We start from the raw sequence: 20,370 nt of genomic DNA, 5'->3' as shown, positions 1-20,370 counted from the left end.
CACCGGTTCACTATAAAAAGCGTTATATGTCATTTTTATGTTATAAATTCTTAAGATTCTTAACAAACCATGCTTTTGGTTAGAATGCAAGGACATTTTTAGTTTGTTTTTCATTAATAATAATGCAAAAATCAAAATATAATGACCCAGATAGGTCTTGGTTTAAGATGTCAATTAGTGAAAACCATGTTTTATGTTAAATGTATAATATTATAACCCATGATTAATTCCATTTCAATGAAAACAGATTGTTAATTATTAAACTGTATTTGAACAAAAACAATTAAAAATTAGCAAATACAAGTTAACAAAATAACGATATTAATAATAACAAATAACAAAGAAAAAAAGTTAAAATATAAATCCTTTAACTGTCTTATAAATTCAAAACAAACAGTTATAACAGAGTTAACAAAATACATTTATAACAAGACTATTGCCAAGCAATATAAGTCCCCTACAGGTGAAACTCCACCATTTTCAGAAATATTTCTAGTCTATTTGTTGCCATAGCAACCATAAATCTTGACGTAAGAACAAAATGAAATGACGTGCATAATCTCCATATTGCCATCTATCCATCTTTCCAGTTTCAGGAACAAATATCAAGAACTTTTTAAGTTATCGCAGGATCCACCATTTTCAGCAATATTTTTGTCTATTTGTTACCATAGCAACCAAAATTCTTGACATAGGAATACAATGAAATGACGTACATAATCTCGATATTGCCATCTGTCCATGTTTCAAGTTTCATGAAAAAATATGAAGAACTTTTAAAGTTATCGCAGGATCCAGAAAAGTGTGACGGTCTGACAGACTCACAGACTGACGCACAGAGCGCAAACCATAAGTCCCCTCCAGTTTCACCCGAAGGGGACAATAAAATCATGCATTTTTAATCATATGGCTGAACATGTTAATAAATGTGTTCTAGCTGAACAATTTGTCATCTAGCACTTTCAAACAAAATCCTTAAACATTATATTCATTCATTTCTTTTTAAGACATGACATAGAATTTTGTTGGCTTATACCTGCATACGTATTGGTTTGACAAATGCATTCAATTTAATACAAATTATTTTACAAGGAAATAATATTTATGTAAGAAAGTTTTTAATAAGTGTTGTTTTCTACCTTGACAATAAATTTAACTTATTTTAGAGGGGCCATATATAAACAGATAGTTTGCATCTTTTTTTAACCTAATTTCCTTTTTCATTAAATGTAAAACAAATCAATGTCAAAAAAATTTACTTGTCAAGAAAGATAAATACACAATTTGGTGCAAGTTCGGAAATGATAGATTAACTACTGCGCATCACCACCAATCACTTCGATGTGTCATGACGCTGAATATTCATGCCTTTAATTGTTTGCTGCTTGGCTAAGTGTTACTAAAACGTTTAATTTCTCTCTTAATTCTAAACATTAAAATCAATTACAACAAATATATTCTCATATGATATGATAGGTATAATAATAGATATTTTATAAAAGGATATCATAAAACAAAAATACATGTATTTACATTTCCATTTTTTCATTCAACGTCATACAGTCCTTCTTTAAAGCAGTAAACAATAAAACATAACAATGGAAACACAAAACCATGAACAAATGTCAAGTAAATTTGGATGTATAAATTTTTTAAAGATTTTGATTGATCAATTTCCATTGTTGTTCTTCCAACATTGTCTCCCTTTTTGTGCTCCACAAATTGTCTCCCTTGCTCATGTCCATGGATTGTCCCCCTTTACTGCACTATCTCATACTTGGCCTTGTTGATGTTCTTGGCGAGACAACAGGCTAGCAGGGCTCCAATCAGCTGCAGTTCACATCACAAAAAGCATGTTAAAGTCTAGGGAGTCAATATCTGCTTTTCATAAAATAGCTTATAACAACCCTTGACAGGCAGGACAACACACACTTTAAAGAAAAGCATGACCGTATTGGACAGTTTTTACACTATTTGGCATGCAAATATCAAAAAATGTGCACAGCAATTCAAGATGTACAATACAGATAATAAAAGTATGAAGTGGTTTGTAGGCAACAATGTTTGCCTCATTTAATGCTTTTTTATTGTGTACAAATTGTCATCACACTGTATTTATCAGTTCTAAGTTCATATTTGTATATTCGATCCAGTTGTTGTGGGGTTTGAGCATCAATTCATATATAATCTACTGTTCTCTTCTATTAAATGTTTTCATTCACAGACAAAAAGCAATTGTTTTTCATGGCAATTTGTTAATGTGTATCTTTAACAGCAGTATGACTATGCATGTACCTGGAAGAAGGAGATTCCGAGGGCGACGCCCCCGATCAGGGCCATGTTCTTCTGCATGAAGTCATTCACCTCTGTGAAACAGCCCTGCAAATACAAAATGCTGTTTTGGTAAAGATAAGTAATTTTATTATGTATAAGGTGTCTATTCTCTATTTAGCTCTCAACAAGGGTTCCCCCTGGCTCAAAAAAGTTGTTGCTACTTAATTTATCCCCTTTTTAAAAGTTGTCACCATCATTTTGTAAATAATATTGGCCACAATACATGCATTTGTGTCGCCATTATATATTATAAACTGCATGATTGTGACTTAAACTTAGCAAATTGGTCCTTACGGTGGGATATTTTGATTTTTTGAGTCACGAAAATGTACGACAATATCAAAATAACGACTTACTTGCAGATTTCTAAATCCTCCTTCAAATGAAGATGTGAATTTGTTGATACTACAACTGTCTGACCATTATCCATGATAAAATGCATCACTACAACTGCACGACAATTTATTCAATTGCATCATGTCAATCACAAAAGACAATTGAGCCTTGTTCTCAGAAAATTGGGCTTAATGCATTTGCGTAAAGTTTCATCCCAGATTAGCCTGTGCAGTCTGCACAGGCTAATCAGGGACGACACTCTCGGCCTACATTTGATTTTCTATTAGGAGGGGCTTATTTGAAACTAAAAATACCATAAAAGCGCAGTGTCGTCCCTGATTAACCTGTGCGGACTGCACAGTTCATTCTGGGACGACACTTGATGCACATGCATTTAGCCCAGTTTTCTCAGAAAGCAGCTCAATTTATCAGCACTTACGCTAGTGTAAACATCCAGTGTTTGGTTGGTTTGTGTCGGGGTCAGATTGAAGTACCTGCACTCAGCCTCTGGGACCCTACAGCAGGACTTTGGCACAGCGTTTGTGCGGTTGAGTGCCTTCTGTTTGTCCGCCCAGGGAGTCTTGAACCAGTCCACATAGTTGTCGCTGCCGCAGCAGTGCAGCTGTTACAAGGGACATGTAATTTACAACTAACAAGATTCGTTTTACTTTGTCCTTTACTTATAAACCAATATCCATATTTTTTATACCATTTTTGACATAGAGCTGCAGCCCTTTGGATTGGAAAAAATCGTGTTGTTTTTACTTGAATCAGCAAGGAAATCAGAGTTTTTGTGTGTGTGTTTTTTTATGAGAAATACTTAATATTTAAGGGAGATGAACTAAAAGTAAAGATTTTACACACACAAAATCTGGAAAACCTTCATATGCAGTAATTTTGGTACAAATTATTCTTTTTTAGTTGGGGAATTGGACAGAATCACATATCCAAATTTGACTAGGGCTGTAATGATACATTCGAATATTCGAATTACTCGAATACGGCTGTGGACGAATTGTATTCATTATTCGCCACCTCCCGAACCGAATATTTGGCGAATACAAACAACGTGATTTTGAGTTTGAAAGTTAAATCATCTTATCTTACTTTTCAAATGAAGGTTCATACAATAAACCCCTATATTTAAATGTTCTTCTCCTTATTCCTGCGTTTTTCATCATGTTTACCCCACCCACTATGTTACACAGTGAGATTATCAACAATAATGGCGAGCACCGGTTGAATATTTACTACATTGAAGTGAAAAATCTTTCGATGGTTGTTTAATGTTTATTTAGGCAAATACGAGAGCTTTGATGCTCAAACATACACACAAAGGATTGGCAGATGGAATTTCTTTTTTGTTTATCTTTACGCCAATGACCGTGCAACTTATCAACAAACATGGAGCCTAGTAGCAAAGGGAATGCTATTGATATCGTTGACCTGCCTGCCAAATACACATCGTTTGTCTAGCGCTCTGTTCAAAGTTAAAGCAGTTCTACTCAGTGTTTTATTATTTCAAAGTGTTATATTTCATATTTTCAGTATGCAATGATCATACTCAATTAATCAGATTGACAAATACCCATAGTTTCATACTATATAATGTCAAGTCAAGTTGTCAGTATTACTTTTGTTCATTGAAATTCATATTCGTGAATAAATATTCCTATTCGCCACCCTGTATTCGTGATACGTATCGTATGCGTTACCTAGTGTATTCGTTACAGCCCTAAATTTGACACACACAAACACTCGCTATTTTTTGTCGGACACTTATTTTAGTGGATTTTGTGGTCTTCTCAACCTCAAAAATCAAAGTGCAATTATTGTAATAGTCTTATGTCGGACAAAAATGACAGATTTAATGTATCTACAGAGCTCATGTCAACAAAATTTAATGAATGTACATTAACAATACAGTTGATTGGTGTATAACGGATAGCTAAGGACTTCGAGTCTCATTTCAACGTAAACACCATGCATTCAGTAATTAAACCATTAAACCTAGATAGACACATGTCTTTCCTATTGAAACATGCCAGCCGTTTTAAATTTCCGAAAAAATATTAGTTGTTTACAGCGTGAATTTCATGGTACACTGATTCAGCCATTACCGGATTGCTTTGGTCTTTATCAGATTACAAGTGTAGCGTGATTTTTCTTGAAATTTGACACAGCATTTGTAAAAATAAATGCAATATATGTACATTTCCAGAAAGGAAATTCATTTCTGCGTTTAATAAGACCAAGTTCATGGAAATCGCTGCACAATTGATGAAGTAATGGCTGTTCAAAGCGATGCATCCTATATTCGGGTCATTTTGAGTTGAATACCTTGTTATATATAAAGATTTGATAGTGAAAAATATGATTTCAAAGAAATCGATTTTGTGTTTTAATTTGATTATTTTTCATTAAAAAAGATGTTTTCACTAATAATATCATAGCCACACGCTAACCACATGTGTATTGGACAACTTCAATTGAGTTTATAATCATTTTGAGACAATCCCCACATTCCTGAATATGTGTCACCACATGTCCATTATTCACTAAATCCCGAGTTGCAGCTTTCATGCTTATTTTATATGGTACGCATCAATTTGGTTTCTGAGCATTCTTACTTTTGTAAAGGACACATAATACTAAAATAACAAGGGCTGTTTGTAAAACATGCATGCCCCCCATATGGGCTCTCCGTTGTAGTGACAGCCATTGTGTGAATATGTTTTTTGTCACTGTGACCTTGACCTTTGACCTAGTGACCAGAAAATCAATAGGGGTCATCTGCCAGTCATGATCAATGTACCTATGAAGTTTCATGATCCTAGCCATAAGCGTTCTTGAGTTATCATCCGGAAACCATTTTACTATTTCGGGTCAACGTGACGTTTGACCTAGTGACCTGAAAATCAATAGGGGTCATCTGCGAGTCATGATCAATCTACCTATCAAGTTTCATGATCCTAGGAATAAGCGTTCTCAGTTATCTTTCGGAAAAAATTAACTATTTAGGGTCACAGTGAACTTGACCTTCGACCTAGTGACCTCAAAATCGATAGGGGTCATCTGCGAGTCATGATCAATGTACCTATGAAGTTTCGTGATCCTAGGCATAAGCGTTCTTGAGTTATCATCCGGAAACCATTTTACTATTTCGGGTCACCATGACCTTGACCTTTGACCTAGTTACCTTAAAATCAATAGGGGTCATCTGCGAGTCATGATTAATGTACCTTTGAAGTTTCATGATCGTAGCCATTAGCTTTCTTGAGTTATCATCCGGAAACCATTTTACTATTTCAGGTCACCGTGACCTTGACCTTTGATATAGTGACCTGAAAATCAATAGGGGTCAACTGCTGTTCATGATCAATCTCCCTATCAAGTTTCATGATCCTAGGCATAAGCGTTCTTGAGTTATCATCCGGAAACCATTTTACTATTTCGGGTCACCGTGACCTTGACCTTTGACCTAGTGACCAGAAAATCAATAGGGGTCATCTGCCAGTCATGATCAATGTACCTATGAAGTTTCATGATCCTAGGCATAAGCCTTCTTGAGTTATCATCCGGAAACCATTTTACTATTTCGGGTCACTGTGACCTTGACCTTTGACCTAGTCACCTGAAAATCAATAGGGGTCATCTGCGAGTCATGATCAATCTACCTATCAAGTTTCATGATCCTAGGCCTAAGCGTTCTTGAGTTATCATCCGGAAACCATTTTACTATTTCGGGTCATCGTGACCTTGACCTTTGACCTAGTGACCTCAAAATCAATAGGGGTCATTTGTGAGTCATGATCAATGTACCTATGAAGTTTCATGATCCTAGGCCCAAGCGTTCTTGAGTTATCATCCGGAAACCACCTGGTGGACAGACCGACCGACCGACAGACCGACCAACATGTGCAAAGCAATATACCCCCTCTTCTTCGAAGGGGGGCATAAATATTACATCAATGAACATTATGTTTACCAAACAAAATCTGCAAAATTCAAGAAACCATTCGTCTGCACTTTTCCTGTCGTCACAAAAACGGTGCGTACATAACGTGACCTTGTTTTGCTTTCGAAAAAAGAAACATTGTAAACATTGACACACGTCAACAAAAACATGAATCGACTTAACAATGATAGGCTTTTTGTATTTAATTCATTGAACACTATAAATCTTAACATTAATAAAAGTATTTTGCAAAAAACGTTTAACCTATCCATTACTCACTAAAATCCACTATACACCAATAAACTGTATCTTCAGAATAAGTAGCTATGCAGATCTCTGTACACTGTACATATCTTTACGCAACTGAGAATTCTCAATTAGATTCTTGGTGTACTAACTGGACTATTTTGAAGCTACAGTACATTTCAAAAGAAATGTTTAGGGCTTTTCTTTTCAAATTTAAACTGTGAATCTAAATCAAATTAATATGGGACATCAGTATATCAATTTTTCCTACTTCATTGCGTTTTGAACACTCAGAATTACTATGCATACAGGTTGTTTTTTCTTGATTTTGTGAAAGGGCCTGGCCTTCCATTTTGGGGAAACAATTATGGACAAAAAATGAGAAAGGGAAACACATTTCCAAAGAAAGCTTGCAATTTGGGAAAAATTGCATCATTTTAAAGAAATTCTCTTTGGGAAAGGGGGCTTCCTCTTGGAGAATGGGGCCTTTATAAAGCCCTTACTTAAGAAGTGAAATATATATGTTATCAACCTCAAATGTACCGTAATGCTCCAGTAAATAAATCAAACTCTCATCCCCAATAAAAAGGCATATATTATTCATGATGAATAAGTGGCTCTAAATATAGTTACATAGAAAGAGTGGATTCTGGTAAGCCAGCTCATGCAAATATTGATTATCTGGTGCAACAAAAAACCAATTCAAAGCAGAGAGCTTGCCTGAAACATAACTGAGCTGAATTCATACTGCTGAATTCACAGACAATGTTGATCAGTCAGACTGTTAATATTTACCAAATGACTGCATTGTAAACTTCAGCTAAACACAATTATAATCAATAATAAAAAATTATGAAGCACTGCAATTGCAGGCAAAATACCAAACCCACGGCCTTGCAGTTTCAGAGAAGATTTTTTAAAGTTTTTACAATACATGTTTACATACAAAGGAAAGAAGTAATCCCCAGGGTTGGGCTAATGTTGACCCCTGGGAAATTATTTGAACAAACTTTGTAGAGGACCATCATACAATGTTACCCAACAAATAAAACCCCTGACCTTTGCCGTTTTATAGAAAAAGATTTTGAGGTTATTACTAAATATGTCTATTAAAATCATGTGACCCCTGATGGTTTTGACCCTATGGAAGTTTTCATATTTTTTAATCTATTTTTAGCTCTGTTGGCCTACATAATTATGCAATAGACTAGAACGATTTGAACAAATATGAAAGAGGGCCACCCAAGGATCATTGCTGTAAAGTATCGTTAAAATCTGTCAAGGAGTACTGGAGATGTTGTTAGTGCGTGCGTTAGGTGAGACCCACCTCACACATGCACGAAAAGACGACTGAAAACATGGTATCCTTAAAGCCCCCTATGAGCACTTTGCACACATTTCACAAAGAAAACCAATTTGACATTATTATGGGCTACAGTAAAAATATGTTAAGCTAATATATATGGATAACAAAATACTTTTAACATTGTACCATAAATAAACTATTTAAAGAAACTGATAAACTTATGTACATTGTGTTGCATTCCATCCATAGCCTGCGCCTTCTCAGCATGACTGTCGTACTCAGTCATGGCTGTCTGTAGGCCCTCCTTGAAACCCCCGGTCAGCTGTGAACACACAACAACACTGTGACTATGTGGTCACACATGGTAACCAAGGACAACAAAACACCAGTGCATCTGGTTACATATTATGGTTGTTGTTACCAATTTTACAACAGACCAACAATACCTCCACTCCTCCAGTAACATATGGTTGTCAATGAAAATCAAGGTGCAAAACATTCACATCTCAATCAGAACTAGAGCTTTGTCACAGACGTGACATATACCCCCACATGCCGCATTGACAAAGACTATTTTGCAAGCTGTCTTCACAAAACAAGAGAATCTAAATGGTGATTTTTAAGAATTATTATGCCATTATTATTTATGGCCATTTTGACCTTTGAACTCTTGAATTCTTTCGCATGACACGCTGTCCAATGACTGTGAACAAAATTAATGTACAGAGTCATTTTAAAATCTCACAATGAATGACATACATGTAGTTATGGCCCGGACAAGCTCATTTATGGCCATTTTTCACTTTTGAACTCCAAGTGCGACCTTGACCTTCAAGATATCAACGTAATTCTTCCGCATGACACATTGTCCAATGATTGTGAACAAATGTACCAAGTAATTTTAAAATCTCTCAATGAATGACATAGTTATGGCCAGACAAGATTATTTACGGCCATTTTTGACCTTTGAACTCAGTGTGACCTTGGAGATATCGACGTAATTCTTTTGCGCGACACACCATCCAAAAATGGTGAACAAATGTGCCAAATTATTTGAAAATCTCACAATGATGACATAGTTATGACCCGGACAAGCTAAATTATGGCCATTTTTTACAGTTGAATTCAAAGTTTGACCTTAACCTTGGAGATATCAATGTAATTCTTTCGCGCGACACACCAGCAAATGATGCTGAACAAATGTGTAAATTATTTTAAAATCTCGCAGTGAACAACATAGTTATAACCCGGACAAGCTCATTTATGGCCATTTTTTACCTTTGAACTTAAAGTGTGACCTTGACCTCTGAGATATCAACGTAATTCTTTCGCGCGACACACTGTCCAATGATGGTGAGCAAATGTGCCAAATGATTTTAAAATCTCACAATGAATGACATAGTTATTGCCCGGACAAGCTCATTTATGGCAATTTTTTATCTTTGAACTCAAAGTGTGACCTTGACCTTGGAGATATCGACATAATTCTTTCGCGTGACATACCGTCCAATGATGGTGAACACATTTTCCAAATGATTTTAAAATCTCACAATAAATGATAAAGTTATGGCCCGGACATGCATTTGACCTTTCTTTGAACTCAAAGTGTGACCTTGACCTTGGAGATATCGACGAAATTCTTTCGCGCGACACACCGTCCAATGATGCTGAACAAATTTGCCAAAAGATTTTTAAATCTCACAATAAATGATAAAGTTATGGCCCGGATATGCATTTTACCTTTGAACACCAAGTGTTACCTTGACCTTTGAGATGTTGACATACTTCTTTCGCGCAACACACCGTCCTATGATGGTAAACAAATGTACCAAGTTATTTTAAAATTTAACAATAAATGACATAGTTATGGTCCGGACAAACTTTCGGTTTAAAACGCACTAAGTGATCCTGTGACCTAGTTTTTGACCGGGCATGACCCATATTTAAACTTGACCTTGACATCATCTACATACAACTTCTGACCAAGTTTGGTGAAGATCGGATAAAATTTTCGGGACAGACAGACAGACAGACAAACCGACAAAGTGACTCCTATATAGCCCCCATTACCAGTAATGGGGGTATAAAAATCTGTGGGTCATTATTGTCAACCGCTGGTAAATGATAAACAATGGTTTATTGCAGTAAAAAATATCAACTATTGCTTAATAATAACTTTGCTGATGTAAATCAGTTAATAGGCAAGTATAATTCAATGTAACCCAGCTTAAATGTAAGATACTTAACGCACATATAATAAGAACAGTTTGTCTAGAACAAGACTCATTATGTCTCAGAGTGTGGGTACATGTACATACCCTGTTCTTGTAGACAAAGCCAGCTATGCCTGAGCTCAGCTCTACCACAAACACCAGCACCAGGAATCCAGAGTACTAACAAATAAAATGGAAACTATGATGATTAACAGGAAAATGTGTTTATTGTAGGCATATACAATTTTAAATCTTAACTGAGAATGAAACTCTTGCCAATTTTTTTTATATCAATGGTTTCAAAATAACTTTAACTTGTAACAACTGGTATTATAGAATTATTACAGACAGTATATTTGTATACTTTTTTATCACAACTTACAGGTGTATACAAATTTTAATCGGAAAAATAGCACTGTTTATGCAAATACTTTTTTCCAAAATTAGTAAGATTAAAATCAATAAGGTTTATTTTTATTGCATTAAATTAAATTTTATGGCCGCTTCACCTTTTTGGTTGCTTGTTTTAGTGTTTTTTTGTGGGTTTACAACAGTATTTCTTCCATATCACGGCTGTCTACTAACCAACTCACAGTTTTCTTGGGTTGGGTTGGTAGTAAATGCACACAATTATGTCAGTCAATGACAACTGCCCAACTTAAATCAGAGATAACGGAGAATGACTGAATGCCTGAAGGAAAGGATTTCATAACCAATGCTCCAAAAATGTCAAGGATCAAACTTACTCTCCTCCAAATTGTAGGCCAGCATTCTACCAACTGAGATATATGGAGCTATTATCATATCAAACATTTTGGGGCTTTGTTCTGACAAAGTTGTAGCCAAATCAAACAAGAGCACCGCCTTGCGGGTGCAGACCGCTCATCTATTTTCTTTTTAAAGGTGAAGGGACTTTCATTTTCAATCACAAAGGAGGGAGGGGTGGAGTGTGGGGGTGTGGACATTTATTACATTATCTTCCAAAAATGCGGAAAAAAAAAATGCAAAAAAAAAAACGGAGGGGGGGGGGGGGGGGGGGGGGGATTCTTGGGTGCGATGGTTGGACGGTATTTCAAACATAAAATAATAAAAATAAATATTTGTGTTTTTTAACCGTTTCAAAAAAAAATTGGGGGTGGGGGGGGGGGTATAGTGTGAGGTAGTGGTGGTCATTTGTGAGATGATCTTAAAAAAAAAAAAAAATTAGGGGGGGGGGGGGGGGGGGGGGATTCGGGGGTGGGGGGGAGGGGGGTATTCTTGGGTGCGGTGGTTGGACGGTATTTCAAACATAAAATAATAAAAATAAATATTTGTGTTTTTTAACCGTTTCAAAAAAAATAAAATTGGGGGGGGTGGGGTCGAGGGGGGTATAGTGTGAGGGTGTGGTGGTCATTTGTGAGATGATTTAAAAAAAAAAAATTTGGGGGGGGGGATTCGGAGGGGGGGGGAGGGGGGGGCACGGGGGATGGTTTTGGTGGAGTCTATTGTGGTATGTCAGGTAAGAGTAGTTTTGTCAAAGTATCAATCAAATCTAATCATAAATAAAGAAGTTATGGCAATTTTAGCAAAATTTAATAATTTGACATTGAGAGTCAAGGTCATTCAAAGGTCAAGGTAAAATTCAACTTGCCAGGTACAGTAACCTCATGATAGCATGAAAGTATTTGAAGTTTGAAAGCAATAGCCTTGATACTTTAGAAGTCAAGTGGATCGAAACACAAAATTTAACCATATATTCAAAGTTACTAAGTCAAAAAAGGGCCATAATTCCGTAAAAATGACAACCAGAGTTATGCAACTTGTCCTTTTACTGTACCCTTATGATAGTTTGCGAGTGTTCCAAGTATGAAAGCAATATCTATGATACTTTAGGGGTAAAGTGGACCAAAACACAAAACTTAACCAAATTTTCAATTTTCTAAGCATAAAGGGCCCATAATTCCATCCTAATGCCAGTCAGAGTTACATAACTTTGCCTGCACAGTCCCCTTATGATAGTTAATAAGTGTTGCAAGTATGAAAGCAATAGCTTTGATACTGTAGGAATAAAGTGGACCTAAACACAAAACTTAACCAAATTTTCAATTTTCTAAGTACCAAAAGGGCACATAATTCTGTCAAAATGCCAGTCAGAGTTACATTACTTTGCCTGCACAGTCCCCTTATGATAGTTAGTATGTGTTGCAAATATGAAAGCAATAGCTTTGATACTTAAGGAATAAAATGGACCTAAACACAAAACTTAACAAAAAATTTCAATTTTCTAAGTATAAAAAGGGCACATAATTCTGTCAAAAGGCACGCCAAAGTTATCTAACTTTGCCTGCCCAGTCCCCTCATGATAGTAAGTAAGTGTACCAAGTTTGAATGCAATAGCATTGATACTTTCTGAGAAAAGTGGACCTAAACACAAAACTTAACCGGACGCCTACGCCGACGCCAAGGTGTTGACAATAGCTCATAATCTTTTTTTTCAAAAAATAGATGAGCTAAAAATGGTTAACTTGTTGGCCCTTTTTTGGTAGAAATTGGCTAATTTGGCAAATGGAAATTTAGTTCTTATTTGAATTATTCTTGTAATTAAGTATCTCACAATCAATATGAAAGGGGCATATAATTATATAGTAGCACATACCATGTAGAGCAGCACTGAATTTCCCTTAAAGGTGCAGCAGCAGCCAAAAGAGCCTACAAGAACAATCAAAGCTCCGACTCCTATAAGGACATAGGGGACCTCCTTGTAGTACACGGAGGAGAGCTCCATGTAGATGTAAAGCTGCAGCTTTGTCCATATCCCCAGCGCCAGGACAGCAATACCAGACAGCTGAGGAACAAACAAACAATACAATGATGCGAGCAATGTCAGTGTTTTTTTCACCATTTTGGGAATGGGGCAGGGTCCCATTGGATTGGGAAAATTTACGGCGTTTTGACTAAAATAAATGGGGAAATAAGTGTTGTTGTTTGCTAAAATATGCGTCAAAATTGAGAATACAAGAGTTTTCAGTATTATATTTACTAAGGTTGAACGTAAATGGATGGGAGATGAACAAAATATTGAAATCTACAAAAAATATTTTATTTTTTTTTAATCTTCCATTGAGAATTTTAAGCTCCCATTTGGGAAAAATATATACTTTATTCCATTGGGAATGGGGCCGATTACCAAACCCAATTTTGAATGAAAAAAAAACACTGAATGTATAATTGTTATTCTTTCTCTTGGTTGGTTTGCCATTTTCTCATGATGTGGGTCTTTGTAAATCTTATTGCGAGCTGTTAATGGCATATTTTAGCACAATGCATTTCGATATAAAATTGAATTCAAACAAGAGATGTGTTTGTCAAAAATACAATGCCCCCTTCTTCGCCCCTTTGAAGCCACCCTTCTCAAAAAAGTGTGTGAAATGTACGTTTTACGTACGTTTTGCGTGCGTTAAACGTGGCGGTATTGGCACTGCGTTTTTTGTGCGCTTTTTCTTACCGAGTGAGTTTTTAACAAAAACAAACAAACAAGAAAATGTGCGCTTTTTGTGGATAAATGTGCGCTTTATGTGCGTTAAACGTGTGCTTTTTATAAGTGTGTTCAATGTGCGCTTTTATGTGCGTTAAATGTGCGTTAAACGTGCGCTTTTTATATAAGTGCGTTTTTGACTACCATTTATGTGTGTAAAATGTGCGCTTTTAAGTGCGTTAAATGTGTGCTTTTTGTGAGTTAAATGTGCGCTTTTTTTATTTAAAAAGCGCACATTTAACTCACAAAAAGCGCAGTTATAACCCACATAAAAGCGCACATGTGTGTTAAAGTGCGCTTTTATGTGCGTTAAATGTGCGTTAAACGTGCGCTTTTTATAAGTGCATTTTTGACTGCCATTTTTGTGTAAAATGTGCGCTTTTAAGTGCGTTAAATGTGCGCTTTTTGTGAGTTAAATGTGCGCTTTTTTATTTAAAAAGCGCACATTTAACTCACGAAAAGCGCAGTTATAACCCACATAAAAGCGCACATGTGTGTTAAATGTGCGCTTTTATGTTCGTTAAATGTGCGCTTTTTAAATAAAAAAGCGCACATTTAACTCACAAAAAGCGCACATTTAACGCACGTTAAGCGCAGTTATAACCCACACAAAACGCACAATTTACGCAAATGAATGGCAGCAAAAAACGCACTCACAAAAAGCACACATGTGCGTTAAAGGTGCATCTTTTGCCTTAACAGTTGATTCAATTATATGCTGTTAAAAGTTTTTTTTAATTCAGATATGCAATAAAAACCAATAATTATATAGACATATATATTTGTGTATTTTAATAATTACAAGATAATTCAATTTTATACTTTAATGTACACCAACATTTTTTAACATACATGAGTAATTAAATATCAATGGCAATTTGATGAAATAAATATAAACATAATTTGAATATAAATAAACAAAAAATAATAGCATACTATAATAACATGTACAGTATATACACAGGAACAGCTATATACATAAGAAAGATGCATATCAATCAAGGCCTTTCAGCATTTCTTTGAGGCAGCGGAGTGCAGCTCTCATCTTTCTCTCCAAGTCTGCCACTAGCCGGTCAAACTTCTTTGCAACAATTATACTGTCATGGCCTTTGCGCGATGCGTCTCGTGCATGATCTCATTTGATCAGGTCCTGAAAGATATTTTATAATGTAAGTGTTGAATATTGCTGTTATGGTAATCTTGTTGCTATAAATATTATAAATTTAAATCAAAACTAGTTTGTTTGCTTGTTGTTTTTGGTTGTTTATTTTGCAATTTTAATCCCCTGATCACATGTGACTTAACGCTTTTCATAAATAAATATGTTTGATAGAAAATACTGTTCGAAAATGTACCAAGATACGTGGTCTCATTTTGCTGTGTGGACTGGCCGGAAGTGTGACACCTTTAAAATGCAATAACCAGTACCCTGTATAGTTTTACCTCTAAACAAATCCAGCTTTTCTTGGTCAAGAAGAGGGTGCGGTTTTCCCACTCCTGTTCTCCTCATGTCGGCCAGCTTGTGCAGGGTAAAACCTGGTATTCAAGTCCATACATCAGGTAGTCTCTTTTTTGCTCCCTTTTTTGGCAGGCGATGCGATGATGCACATTCTTTCCATGGGGTTTAACCTATAAATTAAAAAGTTCTCATTTAATATGGGGGAAAAATCTGTTCATTAATGACCAAAAATAGGTATAAATAACTTTAAGATGACAATAACCATAAAATACAGCCATAATAATTCAAATGGTGTTGTTTTTCTTTAAAATTGCATTACATTTACTCATCCATTTACATTTCCCAGTGACAATACATAAATATGATAATGATCATTATTAATTCAATAAACTAAATAAAAAAGGGATGCAGAATTGAAAATACGAACCTGTTACAACAGACTGTTCTTCAGTATTCCAAAAATACAGGCAGTTGTTGAACTAGACCATATCACTTTATATGTCTTTAACCACCCACTTTTAATCTCCTTTATTGTTGATTTACACATTGTAGTAAATTCACATTTTTTTCATCACACAATACTTCATGCTGAAAGTATTTCAAGACATTTTACACTAAAATAATAAGTCTTAATTCTAGCTTAAAGTCAGTTGCTGATGCTGCTTGTTTTAAAAAAATAACTTCCTATCTGTGGTTCTCAAATAAATGGTGCCTGAACAAATCAAAAGTATATCAACACCCCTTAGTTAGGCTTAGATGGAGGACTGATAGGGACTGGCTATTCTCTTATCTGATACCATGCTGTGTCTAAGCCAAAAATTGCATAATTTGAGAAATACTGATAAGGCAGTCATTTCAACACCAAAATATTTATTGAATAATACACAGCACCCTTAACACATTATATTTAATTGTAAATATTTAAATATAACATGCTGAATGGTTTTAGCAAATAATATTAATAGTATAAATATTATTTTAATTGCCTTTTAAAATGTATGTTTATGGTCAATGTGGTAGACATTAATTGTATTAGGGTATAAATATCAGTATAAGAAAGTTCAAATACTTATTTATGTTGAGGAAATATAATTGATACTATCAAGCCCACATAATACTTTTGACACTTTCAATATTTTTAATTAGTTACACACAGTCTGATTTAGGTGGAATTTTTTAGAAATGTTTGAGATTAAAACGTAAGCAATAGGGTATGCATTGAAATTGTATGATAAAGTATGTAAACATTAAACAGGTTAATATGGACAACCAGTAATTATTCAAACTGCCCCTTATATTATTACAGGTTACTGAGATATATGTCTATGTTTAATCATTTGATGTAAATAAATTGTTAGAGCCTGCAACAATTTTGTTTCTTGTTCAATTTCTGTACAACATTTGCTAAACGGTTGTTAAAGACGCACTTTTTAAGAAGTGTGTTAAACATGTGTCTTTTTAGATACATCCTTTTAAAACAGATCATATGATAAAAACGCACTTATGAAAGACTTAAAAAAGACGCACATCAAAATCGAAAAACGCACTTTTGTGAGAAAAAACCCACATCTGTAAACCTTAAAACACACTTCTTAGATAAAAGACGCACTTCCTAAATAAAAGACGCACTTCTTAGATAAAAAACACACATTTTGCTCACATCTACACTCAAAAGCGCACTAACAGATGAAGAAAACACACAAAAAACGCACTTCCTAAATAAAAGACGCTCTTCTTAGATAAAAAACACACATTTTGCTCACATCTACACTCAAAAGCGCACTTACAGATGAAGAAAACACACAAAAAACGCACTTTTTCACTAAAATAACGCACTTGAAAAGCAAAAACGCACAAAAAGCGCACTTAAATGCACTTTTGATCACTGAAAACGCACATATTAACAAAAAACACACAATTAACGCACTTTTAAGTGCGCTAAATGTGTGTTTTGGTAAAAAGTGCGTTTTTATTTGACAAGGGCATATATTTGACCTTTGACCTTGAAGGATGACCTTGACTTTTTCACCACACAAAATGTGCAGCTCCATGAGATACACATGCATCCCAAATATCAAGTTGCTATCTTAAAAATGCAAAAGTTATGACCAATGTTAAAGTTTTCGGACGGACGGACTGTCAGACTGACTGACAGCCAGACGGACAGAGAGTTCAAAAACTATATGCCACCCATTAGGGGCATAAAAAGCAAATACAGCAAACTGGCAAATAAGGGGAGCCTATTCAGGCGTTCAGGAACAACTTCCAGACATGCTGACCGAGTACAGCAAACAATTTTGGTAAGATAATTTAATGATTTTCTCTTAACCTGCAACTATACTATTTCGGTAGTGTTTTTTTTTTCTCACCTTGAAAACAAAATTGTGTTAATCGCTAGTCAATTATGTCTTCCCCTGACCATTAAGTGACCGAGTAGAGACCCTAAAATTCTGCGAGATGGATTTTAACGTGTAATTGTAACTGGGCCACAATTTGTGTTGATGTGTTGTTAAAAACAAGCAGAGAGTAGTCCGGAATTCTGAACATTGAACAGTGTTACATCCTTGACGCTGAGCACAGACACAGTGATGCAGCCAAATTTCAAGGGATTTCTCTTGAATCAGCCAATAAAATATACGAATGTATTCATTCGTACCTGCTGGCGTTATGCAGAGTTCATTTAATGTGAAAAGCTGCTTAAAACAGCTACGTCGAAAAAGCACACAAGTGTTCTATACCGATGTTAAGGTATTAAAGAGACTGGTTGACATCCTGTGAACTACTAGGGTAACAAGTAATGCATCAACAACAAAGTAAGGGTAAACAGTGCTGTCTTTATGACCACCTAATTCATGAGTAAAAACTACTGCTCGCAGATTAATTTTGTTTTTATTTTCATCAATCATCTTATTGTATATTTTGAATTGTAAATGGAGTAAAAAAAAAGTTTTGTTAAGGGAATTTCCTTCATGAAATTATATTCTTAGTGTGATAGGTATTCGATATTCCAACAATATTCATTTAATATGGTGGTGATTGCAAATTTTATGTTGTATTTTCATCATATTTTTTAATGCTTTCAGAACGTCAAAGAAGAGACATGTTGTTGTTATTTAATATTTTGTCTAAGTTATCTCTAAAATAAATATGAGAATAAACAGTCGACACCCATCTCGACCTGTGCGTTAAGACACACTCTTTAAAATTTGAATAGTCTGTGTTCATTTAAAACTTGCTATTTAAGATAAGAGAAGATTTATTTTGAGTCGGCAAGAGTGAATAAAAACAACAAACATAAGCTCAGGCAGCTTGTACAACCGACCATAAAACATGATGAATATGGATAACAAGTGTATAAAAGCTGAAAAGACTGAAAACAATCTGTAATTAAAAGGCATATATACATAAAATATATAGCATGATATTTATAACATCAGATATGGTTATTTAAAAAGTTTAGATTTGTCTGCTCGTCTTTTTAAAAAAGTATATAACAATTTAAAACAAGATGTGTTTGTGAAACACAATGTCCCCCTATATGACGTTTGACCTTGAAGGATGACCTTGACCTTGACCCTTCACCACTCAAAATGTGCAGCTCCATGAGATACACATGCATTTCAAATATAAAATTGCTAGCTTCAATATTGCAGAAGTGACATTACATCAGCAATTTTGACCCATATATTTGACATTGAAGGATGACCTTGACCTTTCACCACTCAAAATGTGCAGCTCCATGAGATACACATGTATGCCAAATATCAAGTTGCTATCTTCAATAGTGAAAAAGTATTCATAAAATAAGCGATTTGGGCCACATATATTTGACCTCTGACCTTAAAGGATGACCTTGACCTTTCACCACTCAAAATGTGCAGCTCCATGAGATACACATGCATGCCAAATTTCAAGTTGCTATCTTCAATATTGCAAAAGTACTCATAAAATAAGCGATTTGGGCCACATATATTTGACCTCTGACCTTGAAGGATGACCTTGACCTTTCACCACTCAAAATGTGCAGCTCCATGAGATACACATGCATGCCAAATATCAAGTTGCTATCTTCAATATTGAAATATTGCAAAAGTGTACATTAAATTAGCGATTTTGACCCATATATTTGACCTTTGACCTTGCATGCCAAATATCAAGTTGCTATCTTCAATATTGCAAAAGTTATTGCAAATGTTAAAGTTGGCGCAAACCAACCAACAGACCAACCAACCAACAGACAGGGCAAAAACAATATGTCCCCCACTACTATAGTGGGGGACATAAAAAAACAAGTTGCATCTAAGATGATGCAATAGCGAACAACTTCAGTGCTTTGATTTAGCAAGCAAATGGAAATTGTTGCATGTTTCCTCTATTGGGAAAGAGTGGTTTACTGGTACATTAGGAAGGAAAAAATCGCTGAGCGGGTGTGGGGATGGTGAAATATAATATACCATTTTCAATGCTTTATGCAAAAAGCTGTAAGTGTTAAGTGATAAAGCAAAATTTTAGCTTTATCTAGAAACATAAAGTTTACCTTACCATGTGTTATTTTTTTTATTGCAAGGAAATTTGACTCTGTTGATGCCTGATGGCTGTCAAATAAAAATAAATTTTGCAGTAAAAACACTTATTATTATAATTAGTATATGTCTTACGTTTGTGTTATTTTAAATCAAAACACACCCTAATTGAGTAATTATACTATCACCACACTTATGAAGCCACCCGCGGCAGTGCATAATCCATATGTCCATGTTTTGTCAAAAAGTGGCACAATATTCGGACGTTATTTTGTCCAAAACACTAAAAGAAACGTTTACCCAGAATATGAAGTTAAAGATTGTAAGGAAGGACTTTGTTAATGCCACTGCAGGCCCTGAAGACATCGCAGCTCCAATTCGTCCGCCTGCCATTTTGAAACTTCAGAATATCTGCCTCAGCTGCAGACAGTACGTCACTAATGTATTCGGAAAACGGCGCTACATGAAGTATTAATTTGTG

General features: G+C 35.2%; 3 protein-coding genes and 1 long non-coding RNA gene across 5 annotated transcripts in view; 2 read left to right on the top strand and 2 right to left on the bottom strand.

Moving 5' to 3' along the window:
* LOC127847565 (trehalase-like) overlaps positions 1–20,370 on the top strand; it is a 230,371-nt gene that overhangs the window by 182,927 nt on the left and 27,074 nt on the right. The gene's annotated exons all lie outside the window — the stretch shown is intronic.
* The window catches only part of LOC127847573 (RING-box protein 2-like), a 223,944-nt gene that overhangs the window by 194,207 nt on the left and 9,367 nt on the right, over positions 1–20,370 (top strand). The gene's annotated exons all lie outside the window — the stretch shown is intronic.
* Positions 148–20,369, bottom strand: LOC127847569 (tetraspanin-7-like). The gene is made up of 7 exons (XM_052379581.1): positions 20,190–20,369; positions 13,029–13,217; positions 10,499–10,573; positions 8,407–8,502; positions 3,110–3,292; positions 2,296–2,379; positions 148–1,830 (listed from the first exon to the last, which is right to left on the bottom strand). The coding sequence occupies exons 1-7, from the start codon at positions 20,280–20,282 to the stop codon at positions 1,759–1,761; spliced, it is 792 nt and encodes a 263-aa protein (XP_052235541.1). The 5' UTR covers positions 20,283–20,369; the 3' UTR covers positions 148–1,758.
* On the bottom strand, positions 14,786–16,869 carry LOC127847578 (uncharacterized). Its single transcript, XR_008034043.1, has 3 exons — positions 15,794–16,869; positions 15,351–15,536; positions 14,786–15,057 (listed from the first exon to the last, which is right to left on the bottom strand). It is a non-coding gene; the product is annotated as an uncharacterized LOC127847578 (long non-coding RNA).

Source organism: Dreissena polymorpha, chromosome 10, assembly GCF_020536995.1.
Source record: "Dreissena polymorpha isolate Duluth1 chromosome 10, UMN_Dpol_1.0, whole genome shotgun sequence".
Taxonomy (NCBI): Eukaryota; Metazoa; Mollusca; class Bivalvia; order Myida; family Dreissenidae; genus Dreissena; species Dreissena polymorpha.
Note: the sequence above shows the minus strand (reverse complement) of the source record. Positions and strands in the feature narration are given on the sequence as shown.